The 18,472-nt window shown below is 48.3% G+C and overlaps 1 protein-coding gene across 1 annotated transcript in view; it reads right to left on the minus strand.

The window, feature by feature from the left end:
* The window catches only part of snx27a (sorting nexin 27a), a 19,260-nt gene extending 10,410 nt beyond the window's left edge, over positions 1-8,850 (minus strand). Inside the window, exons 1-4 of the mRNA XM_031585860.2 lie at positions 8,402-8,850; positions 2,795-3,026; positions 1,267-1,459; positions 1-7 (exon numbers count right to left, since the gene is read on the minus strand). The exon at positions 1-7 is cut by the window's left edge and continues 58 nt beyond it. Of these exons, the coding sequence (XP_031441720.2) occupies positions 1-7; positions 1,267-1,459; positions 2,795-3,026; positions 8,402-8,838 (869 nt within the window). The 5' untranslated portion in view covers positions 8,839-8,850. The remainder of the gene's footprint in view (positions 8-1,266; positions 1,460-2,794; positions 3,027-8,401) is intronic.
* Between the last annotated feature and the right edge of the window lie 9,622 nt (positions 8,851-18,472).

Genomic DNA, 18,472 nt, shown 5'->3' on the forward strand with positions numbered 1-18,472 from the left:
GAACACACTACACAGAGGGAGATAGGGAGAGAGAGCGAGAGAGAGAGAGAGAAAGAAGGAGGGAGGAAGAGAGAGAGACAGACAGGAAATTAGAGAGACAGAGTCAGATAAGCCAGATTTAGGAATATGTGGAAACACAAAGAGAGTAATAACATAACATGTTAATACTAGTGCTGTCAAACGATTAAAATATTTCATCGCGATTAATCGCATTTATGTCATAGTTAACTCAAAATTAATCGTGATTAATCGCAATTTTTTATCTATTCTAAATGTCCCTTCATTTATTTATTTTTTCCATCATTTTTTTTTTTTTTTAAATGCCCTTATCAACATGGAAAGGTGGATTGGCTTGCTTTATGCAAATGTTTTATTTTATTGAAAACCAACATTGCCAAACAGGGCGGTAAAAAATAAAAGTGCACATTTCAGGTAAACAAGGACTCAGCCTATAGTGCAGTTAAACCATGGCTTAATATTTTCTTTTTTTCAAGTTTGCTGGGAACATAGCAGTCAGGCCTCTTATTTCAGAAACAATGAACCGTAACAGTTAAGTTACCAATAAAAGGTAAGCCTTCTACTTCTTTGCTTTCAGCCAGCTGCCTGTTGACATTTTCAGACAACAGTGAAGCTCGCTTCTTTTGCACAACACAACTTTTAAAAGTAAACTTTCCATTCAGAATATTTTTATCATCCATGTCACCGTATCGCGCTCACCATTCACTCAAACCGTAAAGTTAGCCTACTACACAGTTTGCGAGGCCATAAAGAACGTTAATTAATAAAACATATATATATTTAAATCCGCCGTTAATAACGCGTTTAACTGACAGCACTAGTTAATGCCGTCCTTAAATCACAGCTCTGATATTGCCACAGACAGTACGTGCTCTTTAAGAGCGCCTTGAAGCCGCCCCTGCTATGATAAAATCATGACACCTATGTGACAACCAGTGAGAGGTTGGCCTGATGATGGAGGTGTGGGGGTGTGAGGCAGAGTGCACCTATAGAACACACTTCCAGATAAGATGTATGTCTGCACTATACTGCAGCTGCCTTTGGACAAACGTCATAGATGTACTATGGTTTTTTGTTAGCAGATGTGTCATGAGTTTAGCTGGGAAATGTCACAACAAGTAGTCATGTGGTTTGAATTTACACCCTCTGTCCTTTCAGTTTCATTCTTTAATTTTTCTTTCTTTCCTTTGCCTTTCATTCCTTCCCCTTTCATTCTTTCCTTTCTCTTGCATTCTTCCACTTCCTCACCTCTCTCCAGGTACTCCTCCAGGCCTCTCCGGCGCGCGTCCAGCTGCTGCTCGGACAGGGAGAAGGGCCACTTGCCCGGCAGCTTGGGGAAGTTGAAGCTATTGAACTCCTTCTTGATGTTCTGGTGCAGGATGGCAAACTCACGGTAGCGCTTCGAGCACAGCTGCCTGCCTGACATGTACACATTATACACCTGTGGAGCAGAGAGAGAGAGAGAGAGAGAGAGAGAGAGAGAGAAAGTGTGAGAGAGAGAGAGAGAGAGAGAGAGGAAATGTAAGAGAGAGTCACACACACACTGAAGCACTGATTTGAGAGGTGTGACTCACACACAGAGGTAGGTGGCTGCTACAGGTGCTGCTCTATGGCACAAACCAGTAGTTCAACCTCAGCTGCAAATCCCTCTCAGTATTTAAATCCCCCGAAAAGGCAAACCAGGGATGTCAGCCGTACAAGCTTTGAAAAAAAAAAATCCTGTTTTATAAAAGGTTGCTGCCTACGTTTCAAGCCTTTTGATTAAACCCGGGAAATTATGCTAAAAAGTTCAAAAGGTGTGCATCTAGGATTTGCCTTCTTCAAGACTGAATCAGAGAATGTAAATTAAACTCATTAGAGGATTTAAGGCTGAGGGGAAAAAAAGGAACAGCAACTGAAGCGGTACTGTCAGAGCAGACGGCTTCAGTGAGTCATAAGTACATTTTGTTCCCTGGGACTTTACGTTAGACCATTTTAATTAGGTTTGTCGTAACACCGTACGTAATCTGATAAACGTAAGCACAGCCAGAGGATTTCACAGCAAGGGAGGAATCAAGCGAAGAGGTGATATTAGAGAACTGCAAAGTGAGGAGGGGAGGCGTCACAGGCAGTCATCAGTATACATTTAGATGAATTGAATGAATGAATACATTAGATGAAATCGCTGCAATCCCTCAGAGTTAAACAATTGAGGATATATTATGAGGGTAATGATGTCATGATACTGCTGAAGACTTTCAAGAGTTTCAAAGGTACTGTTAGCCAATAAACAGTCTTTCACTCACTGCATCATTGCTTTAAAACCTTGAATAAATCAAATTGAATGAGTGAGCCAGTGAGTAAGTTACCTTTAGGAATATGTGGAAACACAAAGGGAGTAATACCATAACATGTTAATAACGTCCTCAAATCAGAGCTAATAACTCTGGTAATGCCACAGACAGTACGTGCTCTTTTAGTGCGCCTTAAAGCCGACTTTTGCTTTGATAAAATCATGACACCTCTGTGACAACCAGTGAGAGGTTGGCCTGATGATGGAGGAGTGGGGGTGGGGGTGGGGGTGGGAGTGTGACGCAGAGTGCTAAATGATTCAGCTGATTCTGAAAAAACTAAAAATGTCTTCAGGCAGGCCTCTTCACTGTTCACAATTTTTTTTCCGTGTCTGTAAATTTGTATTGTGTTGTATATGTGAAGTGAAAGATACTTTTAAATAAAAAGCATAATTATTATTATTATTGACAGTAACTGTAGCGTTGAGGCGCGTCGTGACACTCACCACAAACCTCTCGGTGTGCTGCTCCACATGCTTGTAGGAGGGGATGGAGATGGGCACGGCCTGCCGGTCGCCGTAGTCGTAGCTGGCGGGGCTGGTGCCCTCCTCGCCAGGGTCCAGCCCGTCCACCTCATTGGCCGGCACTGACAGCACGGCCAGAACCAGCTCCCGCTCGCCCGCCCGGATCAGGTCCACCACCTGCTTGTGTGTCGCCCCCTCCACACTCACGCCATTCCTACAGGGGGACGGAGGAGGAAGAGGAGGGATGGAGGAGCAGGGAGAGGGGAAGGAGAGAAACTTTGTTGTTAAATAATGTTAAATTGTTAAATAATGGCAAAGAGAGAGAGAGAGAGAGAGAGAGAGAGAGAGAGAGAGGGGTTCACTACTTTAAGTAGTTCACACCTTCACACCATCAAAACACCATCAACACACCATCAACACACCATTACATTCATTGATCCACGGCCACATTTCTTACACCCTCGGCTCTGCAAAGACTGCAAGAGCCCTCTACCTCATGGTAAAAAATGACCTTCAATCTCACAGCCCCCAACCCTCTGAAACGCAGAGAACTCCATAATATGAGTTTTATGTGAGGAGAGAGGGAGAGCAGGAAGTGAAGGAAAAGCAGCAGAAGAAAAAGCAGAGGGACCAAGAGGGAAAAAGAGAGCGCACAAGAAACAAGACAAGAGGGAACAGGAGGAGAGGGGGAGAGAAAGAGAACAGAAAGAGAGAGGGAGGTTTATTCTTATAAGCAACTAAACTAATAATAGGTCTGGCAAGGATTACCATTACGTCTTTAATGGAGGTTATAATTAACAGCAAGATTAAAACTCACTGTTGCTTGCCACCGTTGATGCTGATGGGTCATGAGTGCGGATACTGACACTATGATTCTCACTTGCTTGGGGATCAGTTACAGGAGCTTAACTGGCAGTAAAACGCTTCAATTGACCTTACTTGACTTGTTGATAACAGATAGAGAGAGAAAGAAAAAGAAAGAGAAAGAGAGAAGGAGAGAAAGAGAAAGAAAGAGGTGGGAGAGCCATTGTGTTTGCCCTTCCAAACTGAGGTGAGCTGACGCGGTGAAGAAAGGCTGCCATATGCCACCGCCTCGCCATCATCACTTATTCATCAGACGAGACGGTGGAAAAACATGATGCGTGCGGCCACCATGACTGAGAGGTACCAGGGGAGAGAGAGAGAGAGAGAGAGAGAGAGGAAAGAGAGAGAGAGGAAAGAGAGAGAGAGGAGAGGAGAAAGAGGAGAGGGAGAGAGAGAAGGGGTGACAGTGAGGCCACCAGCCTTCTGGCCTCAAACAACTCATGAATGAACATGTGAGCGAGACAACGCAGCTCCTCTCACATAAACTAACCCCATGCTCCACTGCAGGGTGGACGACTGAGTCCATCTTTATCTCCTCTTGTTATACTGGAAGATAAGAACTAAACCGCTTCAAAGCCAGTCCAAAGCATTATTAGTAGTCTCACATCATGTCCATTATCCGCTTTGGGTTTTTTTTTTTTTTTGGAAACCTACTTCTTGACCTAGTCTTTTATTTGCAAGTTCCTGTTGGAGGGGTGGATAGAGTCCACTGGCTGGTAAATCAGGCCTGGCAGGGATTGCATTGCCACACTAAGGAGGAGAGAGAGGGGTGGGGGGGGGGGGGGTGAAGCGAGAGGAGGAGAAAGAAGCCTACTGCTGACAGGCAGGGGAATTGTGTCACACTTGTAACCATCTTGCCTCCTCATGTCTCTTGGTTAATGTGTCACACTCATACCCACCACCAAGCGTGTCATGTGAGCTCGTATGACCTCATGAGACACTGCGGAGTAGTGGGAGGGAGATTGGATGGGTAGAAGAGTGGAAGAAAGATAGAAAAAGTCACACAGAGGAAGAGGGAATATTTTTTTGTGGGTGGACTTGGGCACAGAGTTAAAAAATATGAGAGAGAGAGAGAAAGGGAGAGGGGAGAAAGAGAGTAGAGGATTGAAAGAAAGAAAAACAGTGGGGGGGGGGGGGGGGGGAGACCTTGCACTCCAAAAGGTGTGTGGTGAGTAAAAGTGAACAGCAAGCAGAGCAATAGAACACCACCGCTGCGCCATCAGCACATTTCTACTCCCTCAGCAGCCCCCCGCTCCCCGCCCCCCATCCTCCCATCTCATCCCCGGCCTTCACTCTCACTCTCACTTCCTGCTCGGGCCCAGCTCGGTGCTGGGCGCCTGCCTTAGGAGGCCCGGGCTCTGGGCTTGTAACCTGTCAATCACCTGCCTGGAGGCTGCTTCCCAACACAAGGGCCAAATTCGGTCTGGTCTTTGGCCAACCTATTCAACAACATGGCAGAAGTGACACGCTATTTATTGCGTGTGTATGTGTGTGTGTGTGTGTGTGTGTGTGTGAGAGAGAGAGAGTGTGTGGAGAGAGGGAGTGTTTCATGTGTGTGTGCGAGAGTGTGTTTAATATGTGTGTGAGAGAGAGAGTGTGTGATTGTGTGTGTGTGTGTGTGTGTGTGTGGGGGTGGGTGTGTGTGTGTTGCGAGGAGGGGGAGAGAGTGGAGTGTGCCTGTAGGCATTACTAACCAAGATTAGAAACAAAAACACAGAACAGTGTTTCAGGTCCACAAAGCCACTGCAGAGTGGAGCCGCTTGCTGCGGTGGAATGCGAATCCTCGGGGGGAGTTTGAGGGGTTAAAAGTTCTGGCTGTGCCAACTCTCCCCTGGGCGGGGGTTGGTGTGTGTGTGTGTGTGTGTGTGTGTGTGTGTGTGTAGGATGTTCACTTTGTTTAGAACTCGGGCTGGAGTGGACTTCCTTGAGCGAGGCAGCACGGCCTCTCCTCAGCCTGGTCTCCTGAGACTGCCCAACCCGCGCTCACAAACACACACACACTTTCCATTTTTCTACTCTGTTGAAAAGACAGCAAAAATAGCACAGGAGTCAAGCCACTCCTGCCAGTACCTCAGTGTGAGAGCCACTTTTCCAGCTTTAAAATAGAGTAGGAACATACCTAAAGTGTGTGTGTGTGTGTGTGTGTGTATGCATCTTTGTCTACTCTCCAGAGGTCGAATGGGCAAAGACAGAAGATTTAAGAGTGAAGAGGGTGTGGCGACATGAACCAGTTGCAGCGGCATGATTTATGGCCTATATGTCACAGTAGCGTCCGCAAGCCCTGCGTGAGAGAGGAAGACTTATGTAACAGACAGCCGGCCTTGCAGCTTCGTCTGTCTGGGATCCGTCGGCCCTCCACCCCAAACCCAGACGGCAGCAGACAGTAGCGCGAGCTGGGTCATGAATAAAAAGAAGCCAAGTGTTGTTAACACAAGACGACAAGAGCGGTGCAGAGGAACTGTGAGGCCAAATAGGATAGCAGTACAGCCCTCACACTGACTCACACGGACACACACGGGTTCCAGAACACGTCCAATTTTATCCTCACGCACACAAGTGACCTGCCCGAGGAGCTAGTGGACTTATTCTGGAGGAGGGATTCATTGGCGGTGAAGCTGCAGTGTTAGTGGGGGAGGGAGCAGCTGGGGCAAAAGCCGGTCACACGGCTCAAAGAGAAGCAGAGCTGTCCTGTGGGGCAGAGCCGTAATGGAGAGCACTCCAGCGAGGCAGGGTCGATGCAACCCAGCACTTCTTTACTGTCTGACAGGCATAGGAGGAGTGAGCTGCCATTCATACCAGGTATTACTCGTCAAGTTGACATCTGTGAGCCACCCCCACCGCCCTCACACACCATAGACACACACACACACAAAAAAAAAAACATATTGTTACATTTGAGCTGCATTTCATAAACAGGTCTATGTTCATGGTTCATATAGCTCGTGGAATAACTGAGGAGATTTGCTGTTTGCCGTAGCACATGTTTGCAACCACCCTGCAAGAGAGAGAGGGGAAACCTTGGTGATGATGCAGGGATGGTGATGAGCCATGTTCATTCATGCCGTGTGGGACCAGGCTGACTGGCAGTCCCTCCAATGGTGTGAATCATAGCAGCTGGTCGTCTCAGTTGCCCACAAGTCCCAACGGCATGGCACTGTGTTACAGGCTGCCTTTTAATGGTGGGTTTATAATGGCCTGTAATTTCGACCCTTTGAACCTGGAAGCTCATAAATTTGAAGAGTCCCCTTCAAAGGGACTTTGTGTGGCTGAGTTGGTGTTTTTTACAACATAATGGTGCATCCCCTTTGCTGGATCCCTCTGTGCTTTTTCCCAGTATGACACTACATACACCATTGTTTTGAATAAAGAATATTGACAATCTGACTTGAAAAATGAAATATGATTAGGCTAACCTTATGTAATGGTGGGTATGCAAACTTCCTGACACCTGTTGCATGAACCAACACAAATACACGGTGATATAGTCTTGGGTTGTGAATAGATCTCAATCATCCAATGAACTCATCTTGACCTGATGTGTTGACTAATTGCAGTAAAATTAAGCTGGAGTATGTCTACGTCATTCCCTTTGCAGTTGACTGGGAGAGCAGTTGCTTCCGATGAAAAGCAGACTCGTAGCTCGAGTGCAAACGGGGGGGAATGTATGCGAGTAGAATTTAATATCCTAGCTCGGTAAGTGGTTGGGTTGGCTGACATTGACGGTGGACGGACGTTTTCAAACAACACACAATATTTGACGCATTCGAGTGCAATTTAAAACATTGGGCTCTCTAGAAGCTTCGGTTGAGATTCTAAAATAAACAGTAGATATAAAAGCATGTGTTTTTTTACCGAAAGAAACCCCGCTCATATCTGCATTAGCATATAATAAACTGACAGCATCTGCAGCTGGGATGCACCACCGACCACGTTAATGTTATTCCAGTAGCACTAGCTAACGTTAGCTACACGCAACAGCATAGCATGGACCAGTTCTTGGTGGTATTTCTAGGCACATTCCGCAACACATTCAATACATCCTAAACTAGCCACCACTAATCCACTAACACTATGTGGTTTGCCAGCGAGCTTAAGTTAGCTACTTAATACGTAACGTTAGCTCGAATTAGAAGCTAAGGATGACGTTGGGTCCTGGATAACTGAATGATCACTAACGATTGCTAGCCCCCACAGCAATGCACGTCCCATAACATGCTTCCCTATAACAGCACTTTAATTAAAAACAATGTAAATGGCTAATGACAACATCTAGGTTGTGTCAAATGCATAACATTATACCATAACCTCAGCTAGCAAGCAAGCTCAGTCACTGGTTAGCTACTGCTTGTTAGGGTCTGCAAAATGTTGTTAATGGTAGTCTACATGTGTCAAAATATTTTGTTGGGTTGTTCTAGTTGAATGGACTTTCGATGGCCAGGGCAAAAACAACACATTTCGTTCCTCAGGGTTGTACCTAAGCTGCTGGCTTGAACTTGTTAGCCCGAGAGTAACTTGGTGTTATTAACATTAACAGTTATTGTGGCTAGCTAGGTGCTGCATTGATTTGTGTTGACTTACCTAGCGATAATGTTAGATAACAGGTTAGCCAGCCAATGGTGTGGCTATGTAGCCAGCTACTTGTCTTGCTAGCCAGCTAGCAGTAGCTCATGTTAGTTGTTTACAACTTGTTAGACTTAGATGTAATTGACAAGTAAACAAACTTACACTTCTAATATCCTGTCACCCTTCAATATGCCAGCTCGATCTGCAGCCCCTCCAGGTAACACGGCGCTGACATGTTGCAGTGGAGCATACAGTTCCCCGTTGATACTTCGCAGTTGTCCACCTTCACTTACTTGTCCGCGAACGTTGAACCCATAGCCCGATTCCGATTTCACAATCCGTACCATTCGCGGACCTGACGTCACCATTGTTTGGTTCTGGCCTTTGGTAGCAATCACCGAACCGACACCGGTTCCGTTCCGAGACGCCGCGGGGTGCAGAGAAGAGGGTTCAGACCGTATCTCATCTTCTACGTCCGCCATCTTTAGTTCAAGTTCTGCCCCCCCCTTCTGTCGGTGCCTCGCACATTCAAAACAACTCAAGTACACTGGGCCGATCGCTGGGAGCAGAGCGGCGCTGTCGGTGACCCGCCCAATCATCACAAGACCCCCTTTCGCTTTTCTTATTGACTTTTTACAGTCACAGGAGCACAGGCCCTATATGAACTATAGGCGTACTGGAGCTATCACAGGTGTAGGAGTATTACCTGATATAACTTTGTAAAGTAATTTATGGTAACCAAACGTATTCTCATATGATGCTTTCTAAATTCCCTTTATTATCTCAAATCTAGCTTGTTTTTTCTGTTGTGTGAATCCAGTTCTAACAGTAGGCCTATGAACAGGGAGGGGTGGGAGATTCCAAAATGAGAATACTCTTTTCTCATCCTCAGAACTCAGCATTAAGTCCTCATCCCCACAGAACTCAGCATAAAGTGTTTTCTTGGCTGTGGAATAATATAGAGGTCAGGACTGTCAGCATATCTCTTTCTCTGTAATACGGTATGGAAGTGATGGCTAGCAGTTCTTTCTGGTTACTTGCTGATAGAAAGAAAGCTTTAAATCAAACTGCCAGAATACAGCTATTTCAGCATCTGGGAAAATACTTTGTTTCAAGCAGGCTACAAGACAGTTCAGGTCTGTTCAGCTGTCAGAGTCTGTGACGCAAAGGCCATTTTAACTCGTCAGTTGCTCTTTCCTGCCATCTAGTGGTGAGCTCCCTGCTCATTTGCTTTCAAGGCATGGTCTCTGCTTTTCGACCAAATGTAGATTTTAATGGAGAAGGAACAGTTGTGTCTTTATAATTCACGTTGTTTAGTCACAAAGCAGGTGATGGTTCAGTATTGGACCTATCAAATTAATGTAATTGTATTTGGTTTAAACTACAGCTTCCAGATATAGTCACACTGACAGGCCTACATAGCATGGAGATATGTATTGTAAGCAGTGGCGGTGCGTCAATACAGGGCGCAAGGGCGCCGCCCCTCCTAAAATTTTGAGATGAAAAAAAAAAAAGAGATATATATATATACCAAACAATTAAAATAAGAAATGTACTGTGTTAACGCGTTAAATGTGTGTGGGAGACCGTAAGCCCCTGTCAACAACCACTTAAATGTGACCAAATATAATATATTGTAACGTGCCGGCATAGTCGCCCCATAATGCCGTGCGGCGGGCGCACACTGTTGTACTGTATGTGTTATACCCTATGTGATGCACTAGCGCATGTTCCCTAACGATGGTCCTTATGGTTCTAAGTACCTGTTGTTGTTATGTGTTGGGACAGAGGTTGTGCAGGTGTGTGACTGTAGCACAGTCTGATCGTGGTTACTTGCACCAGGGCATAAAGCCCGTGCCATTTTGTCAGTGTGTGGTGTTTAGTGTTTAATAAATAAGCCATAACAAAGATTCCACGTTTCCGTGATTTGTTACATTGGTGTCAGAAGTGGGATTATGGCTACCCCTTTATTCACGGGAAAGCACCCTGATGAAGTTCAGAGGACCTTCATCCCAAGACGCCTCTTCAACGGCGATTTGGTCCAGAGAACTAACGCTCAGGACCACTCGCTTGGGAGACCGGACGGAGCAAGCATGCTTTCTAGGCGAAGAACCACGCCCCCCGCCCCTAGAAGGGCCACAAGCTGGAGAACCGGGAGCGTACAGCTGGCCGCTGCATCCGCTACGACCCGCCCTCTCAAGGGACCCAGAGCAGTGAACCACGATAGCAGAGGCACCCCGTCGGACCAACACCAAGCTGCCCCACTATAATGGCGAGAACCCACTAGAGACATACCTAGTCCAAGTGCGGCTGGCGGCGAACTTGAACGGCTGGTCGGCGGAGGAAACGGGAGTCCAGGTGGCGCTGGCACTGGAGGGGAAGGCCCTACAGGTACTGGTCGACCTGCCCCCCGAAGATCTTGCAAGTTGGACCGCCATCGAAGCCGCCCTACAACGCAGATACGGACGGAGAGTGTTCACCGATGACGCTCGAGATCAACTCGCCTCCAGGCGCAGAGGTGACGTGGAAAGCCTGGGAGCGTTTGCGGCAGACCTCCGACTGTATGCACGGCGAGGTTACCCAACGTTCAACCAAAGCCAACAAGACGAGCTGGCGCTACAGGCGTTTGTGCGAGGTGTCCAGCCGGAGCGATTGAGAGAGCACTTTCGCCTGAGCACTCCTCGTTCGCTGGTGTCGGCCCTGGATGAGGCAGAGCGGGTTGAGCACATCTTATGTGCAACGGAAACCAGGCACCGCATACGCCAGGTGGAGATGAGCGAGGATGAAGAAGAGTTGGAGCTGACACGACAAGCATCAGCTAACCCCCCTCAACGCAGCTGGCGAGGGCCGAAGAGGGCCACAAGGAACGAAGGCTGCTACAGGTGTGGAGAGCCTGGACACGTATCCAGGAACTGCCCGGCTCCGGCGCCCCGTGCACATTTAAACTAGAGGAGGGTGACACGGCGGGAGGGATGTCACCTTCAATATCGACCACCTCCTTGATTCATGACCACCTGCGACTGGGGCGACTGGGTCAAACCAGAGGACTGTATGTGGACTGTGTGTTGGATGGAGCTCCGTGTCGCGCACTTATCGATACGGGCTCCACCATTTCACTAGTGCGACCTGGCATACTCCCCGGCACATTGACCGCGAGACCCCCAGGCTGGGAAACGACGAAACTGCGCATCACCACCGTTACTGGCGAGCGTGCTGACCTGAACGGGAGGAAAGTGGTGCGTGTAAGGATTAACCAGGTGACAACCCACCACCAGTTCTGGTTGGCGAACATTCAGGACGAGTGTATCCTGGGTTTGGATTTGCTGGAGAAATGGGGAGCCATGGTGGATGTTTCCCAGGCACAGCTTCACCTGGGAGCGGACACTGTGTCTCTACAGGCAACGGGGAATGCTTGTCAGGCTCGGCAAGGATTCGCGACATCGCCGACACAAGCCGCGCCTCTAGTTCAGGAGCACAGAGCGAGTACTCCTGCACGGAGGCGCCGTCGAAGACGAAGACAGAAACAAACATCGCCTCACGTCCAGCGTGTTCTCCCGGACACTCAAACCACACCCCCAGCGCCCCCGACCTCGAGCCCACATCACAGCCAGCCGTCACCGAGTCGAGGCACACCACCCTCCGCCGAGACGAAACAAGCCCTACAGGAGATGTGTTTGCGCAGCTGCGAAGGGCTGGATGAACGTCAATGCAGCCAGGTACGAGACCTACTCGACAGGTATGCCGACATTTTCGCTGCTAGGCATGAGGATTGTACCCGCACGAGTTTGGTGCAACATGAAATCGACACCGGAGATGCCCGCCCAATTCGACTTCGTCCCCGCCGACTGCCGTTCGCCAAGAGAGCTGTAGCAGAACAGAAGGTCAAGGAAATGGCAGAGGCGGGGGTGATTGAACCCAGCAACAGCCCGTGGGCAGCACCGGCAGTCCTCGTCACAAAAAAAGACTCTTCATGGCGGTTCTGCGTGGACTACAGGCGCCTCAATCAGGTAACGAGAAAAGACTCATACCCCCTTCCCCGTATTGATGATGCGCTTGATAGCATCTCTGGCTCCAGCTGGTTTAGTTCGCTGGATTTACGTAGCGGGTACTGGCAAATAGAACTAGCCCCTGAAGCCCGACCAAAGACTGCATTTACTATCGGGCAGGGGTTGTGGCAATTCAAAGTGCTACCATTTGGACTGTGTAATGGACCCGCAACTTTTGAACGCTTGATGGAAAGAGTTCTGGCGGGCCATGCCACGCAGTTGCTGCATAGTGTATCTGGACGACATTTTATGTCATGCAACCAGCTTTTCAGGGGCTCTGGAGAGTTTGGGGAAGGTGTTCAATGCTATCCGCGGGGCGGGATTAAAATTGCACCCAAAGAAATGCAACCTGTTGAGGAGACAGACTGGGTTTCTGGGCCATGTCGTGGGGGCAGCGGGAGTGGCCACTGACCCAGCTAAAGTGGACACGGTAAAAAGCTGGCCTGCTCCTCGTGATGTGGCAGAACTCAGGAGTTTTCTGGGTCTGGCATCTTATTATCGACGGTTTATCCAGGATTTCGCTACGGTTGCCAGCCCAATGCACCAGCTGACACACAAGGGCCAGCCGTTTCTGTGGACACAGAGCTGCAATGACGCGTTCCACCAACTTCGGAAAGCACTGTCCAAGGCCCCAGTCCTGGCGTTTCCCAACCCCCAGCTACCGTTCGTTCTGGATACGGATGCCAGTGACGTTGGGATCGGCGCGGTCCTCTCCCAGGATGGAGAACAGGGGGAACAGGTAATAGCATACTTCAGCCGTTCACTCAGTCGGGCAGAGCAAAATTACTGTGTCACCCGACGCGAACTGTTAGCAGTGGTGCTGGGCATCCGCCACTTCCGTACTTATCTGTACGGCAAGCGGTTCCTACTCAGAACAGATCACGCCTCACTCACCTGGCTGCTGAGTTTCAAGGAGCCTGAGGGCCAGCTGGCTCGGTGGATGGAGACTCTTCAAGATTATGATTTTGAAATTCGCCACCGAGCTGGCCGGTTGCATGGCAACGCAGACGCCTTGTCCAGGCACCCCTGTGTAGTGGAGCAGTGTCGCTACTGTCAGCGCACCGAGGCAAAGAGTCCAGCTGCCGCCATGCCAGAGCCTCACATGGTCTGTCGGCTCCAAGTTGGTCCATCCGACGACAACACGACAGCGAGCAGCGCGGGCCAGCCCGGCCCGGTCGACGGAGAGGCGGCAGAGACCAGCACACCTCAGCCCAGCAGCACACATCAGCCCAGCAGCACACCTCAGCCCGGCCCGGTCGACGGAGAGGCGGCGGAGATCAGCACACATCAGCCCAGCAGCACACATCAGCCCAGCAGCGCACCTCAGCCCAACAGCACACATCAGCCCAGCAGCGCACCTCAGCCCGGCCCGGTCGACGGAGAGGCGGCAGAGAGCAGCACACATCAGCCCAGCAGCACACACCAGCCCAGCAGCGCACATCAGCCAAGCAGCGCACCTCAGCCCAGCCCGCACACAACACAACGTTCCCATGCCCCGCTACAGCAGTATGCAGTGGGAGCACCCATGGAGCGGGTAGCAGTGGACGTGCTCGGTCCATTTCCTCTCACCGACCTCGGAAACCGCTATGTGATCGTGGCCATGGATTACTTCACAAAGTGGCCCGAGGCATACGCGGTACCTGATCAGACTGCCTCTACAACGGCAGGGAAATTAGTGACTGAGATGTTCTGCCGTTTCGGGGCACCGGAAGAGCTCCACAGTGACCAGGGGCGGAACTTCGAAGCGGAGGTATTCAGTGAAGTCTGCAAACGGCTGGGTATCAAGAAGACCCGGACGACGCCGCTCCACCCACAAAGTGATGGGCTGGTGGAGCGGTTTAACCGGACACTCGCCGTTCAGCTGGCCATTCTAACCAGTCGTCGACAGCAGGACTGGGACTGCCACCTGCCCATGGTCCTCTGGGCATACCGGACAGCAGTCCAGGACTCGACTAAGTGCACCCCCGCAGCCCTAATGTTTGGACGAGAGCTGCGCACACCCATTGACCTAGTGTTTGGCTCACCCCCGGAGCCAGAGATTGATGGAAAACCTGGGATGGAATTCTACAGGCGGTTGTGTGAGAGGATGCGAGAAGTGCATGAAATGGCCAGACGGGCAATGTGCGCTGCCGGAGTTCGACAGAAGCGGGCTTACGACACACGCTGCTGTGGGCAAGAGTTCCACGCCGGTGACAAGGTGTGGGTATTCTGCCCTGAAAGAAAAAAAGGTATTTCACCTAAACTTTCTAATCAGTGGGTAGGACCGTGTACTGTACTGGAAAGACTGTCTGATGTGGTGTACCGGGTGCGAGTGTTAGGGCGGCGGAAGGTTGTGACCCTCCATCTCGATCGTCTGGCCCCGTATAGGCCGTTGGCACCGGCTGGAGCTGAGATAGACTGTGAAACAGTGGGCCTCGCGCCAACACTGGTGCCAGCTCCGGAGGCTGCGCTGGCTGCTGTGCTGACTGTCACGCCCGCAGGGCGCACACCTCGACAGCACAGATTGCCGGCACATTTGAAGGACTTTGTTGTAAGGACTTGGGTTGATGAGGACACCAACCAGTCTTAGTGGGGGCTGTGTAACGTGCCGGCATAGTCGCCCCATAATGCCGTGCGGCGACGCACACTGTTGTACTGTATGTGTTAAACCCTATGTGATGCACTAGCGCATGTTCCCTAACGATGGTCCTTATGGTTCTAAGTACCTGTTGTTGTTATGTGTCTGAACCTCTCATGCCCAAAGTTACAGTTTGTTGATGGTTGTTATTGGATAGTGTTGAGCACTGTCTGTTCTTGAAATAAAGCTTTGTTTTTTTAATATTCTACTCAAACTCTTTTCTTATTGTGGAGTGCTATTTTAACCGCAACGCCCAACTGCGCCCCCCCCCCCCCCCCCCCCCCCAAAAAAAATTCACCAGCCGCCACTGATTGTAAGTAAATAAAAGACATGATACACTGCCAACAGAAATCACACAAAGATACATATACCCACTCAGCAGTTGAGGCGGACAAGCTGTTTAAAGATCTGGTGAGATTAAAATAAACAATAAAAAGATACACATGAAGATCTCTGTCACAAGCATAGACTATTGATAACACAGTATAGACAACATGGGATTTGACAGCTTTAAAATGTGTGAGACAAAAGTACTCTCTCACGTATTTTAAGTGCAATGTGATTTTGATACTCTCCTCATAGTTGCTTACTTATCTTAATGAAGATCCGTCCACATGTTAGGACAATAAGCAGCTGTTCTTGGTACTGTGCAGATGAAGCATCAGACAAAAGTGAAAGGTGAGTTCCAGGATTCAGGCAAAAGGTTGTTGAAAATATTTGATCTCAACAGCCAATTAAATGATGCCATTCCCTACCGTGCTTCTGACACAATAGCTCTGTCCCATGCCGCGCACTTGTGCACTTCGAACACTGACTTTCAGTGCTTAGGGCGTTCACACTGACAGAACCAGCAGAATTCAGGGCACTGAATGGCGCACTGCAAACGGTAAAAAAATGCTACGTATCGGAAGAAGAGGAGCCCTTCGGCAGCTTTTCAGTTTGGAAAGTTGGCTGACTGACGCCTCGCAAATCACTTCAACCATTATTGCTGGTTACAATAACTGTATCTGATAGTACAATGTCTATTTCTCGGTAACTTTTGAAAAATCTAAGCGAGAAAACGCCAAAAGATGTACATTTACATACAAAACACGGCCGTCAGCGGAGTTTCGTCCGCCATCTTTGTCCAGTTGGCCGGAGGAAGCTTGTGCACAGATTTATGGGTAAAAGGCTCGCACATTTGCGTCCCTCAGTGTTCCATTTGAGACAACACTAATCAGCGACAGAACGCACTACAGATGTAGCCTGCACTGTATTGCAGTGTACTTCGTAAAGTGCTCGGTAATAGACAGAGCTAATGTGTAGAACAGTTTATGGCTCTGTCCAAGCCACTATGTTTGTTTCCTTTTTCCAGAACCAGGACTGCGAATTTTTCTGAATTTGACAAAAAGTGTATTCAATCAGAAAGGCATACCGTTTATCTGTGAACTGAGGCATCAGACAAGAACTAAAGGGTGAAGTGAGATTGGACTGAAAGCTCTGAAGTAATTGACATGTACTGCCTGTTGGGCATTAAAAGTTTGTTGCTGACGCATAAAAAGCATAAATCTCCACTCAGTCTTGTTGTTGTTTTCAGTCCCCATGAAGGTTTCATGACAGAGCCATGCGTTGGAGGTTGACTTGACTATTTAACCCTTTGACACTCAAAGGGTGGGAAGGGCTCTGTGAGAAGAGTCAACAGAGGTGTGCCTGCAGTGGTGTGCTGGCCTTGGAGGATGGAAGAGATCACACACACACATGGCTTGGGAGCACGTGCTAAGGATTGGAGAGTGTGACATGTCTTCCCAACTTCCCAACAGATTAGCTGTTTTTGCAAACTGTTTCGGTTAAGGATATTTCTTTACAGTAAATATTGTAGCTACAGTTTTCATTCTCTGCATGAAAATGGCCCATCTTTTTAAACTTACTTTTAGTTCTTATTTTGACCATGGCCAATACAAAGAAAATGTTTGTACATTTAGCCTGTTTTGTACTTTAAAAGACATTTGGTGAATAACAGTAAAATAAGATCTAATGTAAAATGCTATACTTTAAAAGACACAGGAATTAGTGAATAACGGTCTCTGCCTGTTTTGTGTGAGGGGAATCCCTAACTTTAAAAGTGCTTGCTTATGGGTATCTTGCAGGGGTGTGGTAATCATGGCTTACTCAACTTCTCCCAGCCACCGTAACATAGCAACCAGCGTGTGTTTGCCTCAAAACCAATAACAGTCATTTGCCACAGCATGCACTAAGCCCAACCCAGGTTCACAGAGTCAACCCTGAGAGAGATAGAGGACTAGAGAGAATTCAAGGGATGCCATGGAAATGAGTGTACATCCTGTCCCTGACCACTCCCTGCTATCTCACTGTAAACTGAGGTTTTTTACGCTCCACAATTCTACTAGCGACAGGCCGGATGGTCAGCTTATCCCAAACCGCACTGGTGTTTTGTTTAGTGTCGTGGGTTAGGCTCTGCAAAACGTAATGAGCTATGTTAAGCCTCAAGCTTTCAAGGACAACGGAAAATAGTTATGGGCATTACTCAATGTCCTCCTGGGCACATGTGCTCTGGGAATGGTGCCATTGTGAGCATTAAAGGGGACCTATTATGCTCATTTTTAATGTTCATCATTTTATTTTTGCAATCAACTACAATAGATGTACATGCTTCAGTGTTCCAAAAACATTTTTTTTTTCTCATACTGTTTCACCCTCTGTCTGAAATGTTCTGTTAAAGGTCCTGTGTCATCAAGCCCAACCCCGTCTCGATGAGCCCAGTGTGCTCTGATTGGTCAGTTAGGCGGGCAAAAAGGATTGTGCTACGAGATTGCATCATCTTGTAACAAAGAAAAAAGGTTGGAATTCCAATGAGGCGTTTCAGGCAGCTGAGAAAAGTGTTCTGTGGGAGAGTTACTCCCTCTGATGTGTGCTTAAGGCTTTGTAACTTTGCAGACAGTTTACATACACAAAAAGTGACAAACTTGGCTTCTTATCCCTTTTGTCCTTATCTCCTTTGCTACCCACAGCCTTTTGTGGTTTGCCCCTGTTTTATCTCGGGCTATGTCTAATTCTTTCTTTTCCGCTTACTTTTCATCATTGATCTTCTTCTGTTTACTTATCTTTGTCATGTAAGTTGGTGTAGGCAAAGGAGGGATGGGCAGTTGACTGTGTGAGAGCATGTGTGGGGGCTTCCAGCACAGTGTGCACGAGCAGTGATTTACACCCCGTCAGACACTCCTCCTGGCCCTAATAGGTTGTTTTGATTCAGTCGTAGTAGAGCCTTGCAAAATGGCATTAGGAGCACTGGGTGGAGCCAGAGGAGTCTTCCGAAGATGATCTGTCTCATGTACTACTGTCAGGGCAAAATGACAGTTGTATCAATATGACGAAAAGTTATTTTTAAAAAGTTACCCACTGCAGCTTTAAGAGATGTAGAGATGGAGGCATTCAGAACCTCTGTAGACCTAACACTGGAACACTATTTTATGGAGTACATGTTAATTACAACACAGCTACTTGGAGAATTCCCACACACATTGTCAGTATTCTCTCTCTCACACACACACATACACACAACTAAAGACACAG

Source organism: Clupea harengus, chromosome 19 (genome assembly GCF_900700415.2).
Source record: "Clupea harengus chromosome 19, Ch_v2.0.2, whole genome shotgun sequence".
Lineage (NCBI taxonomy): Eukaryota > Metazoa > Chordata > Actinopteri > Clupeiformes > Clupeidae > Clupea > Clupea harengus.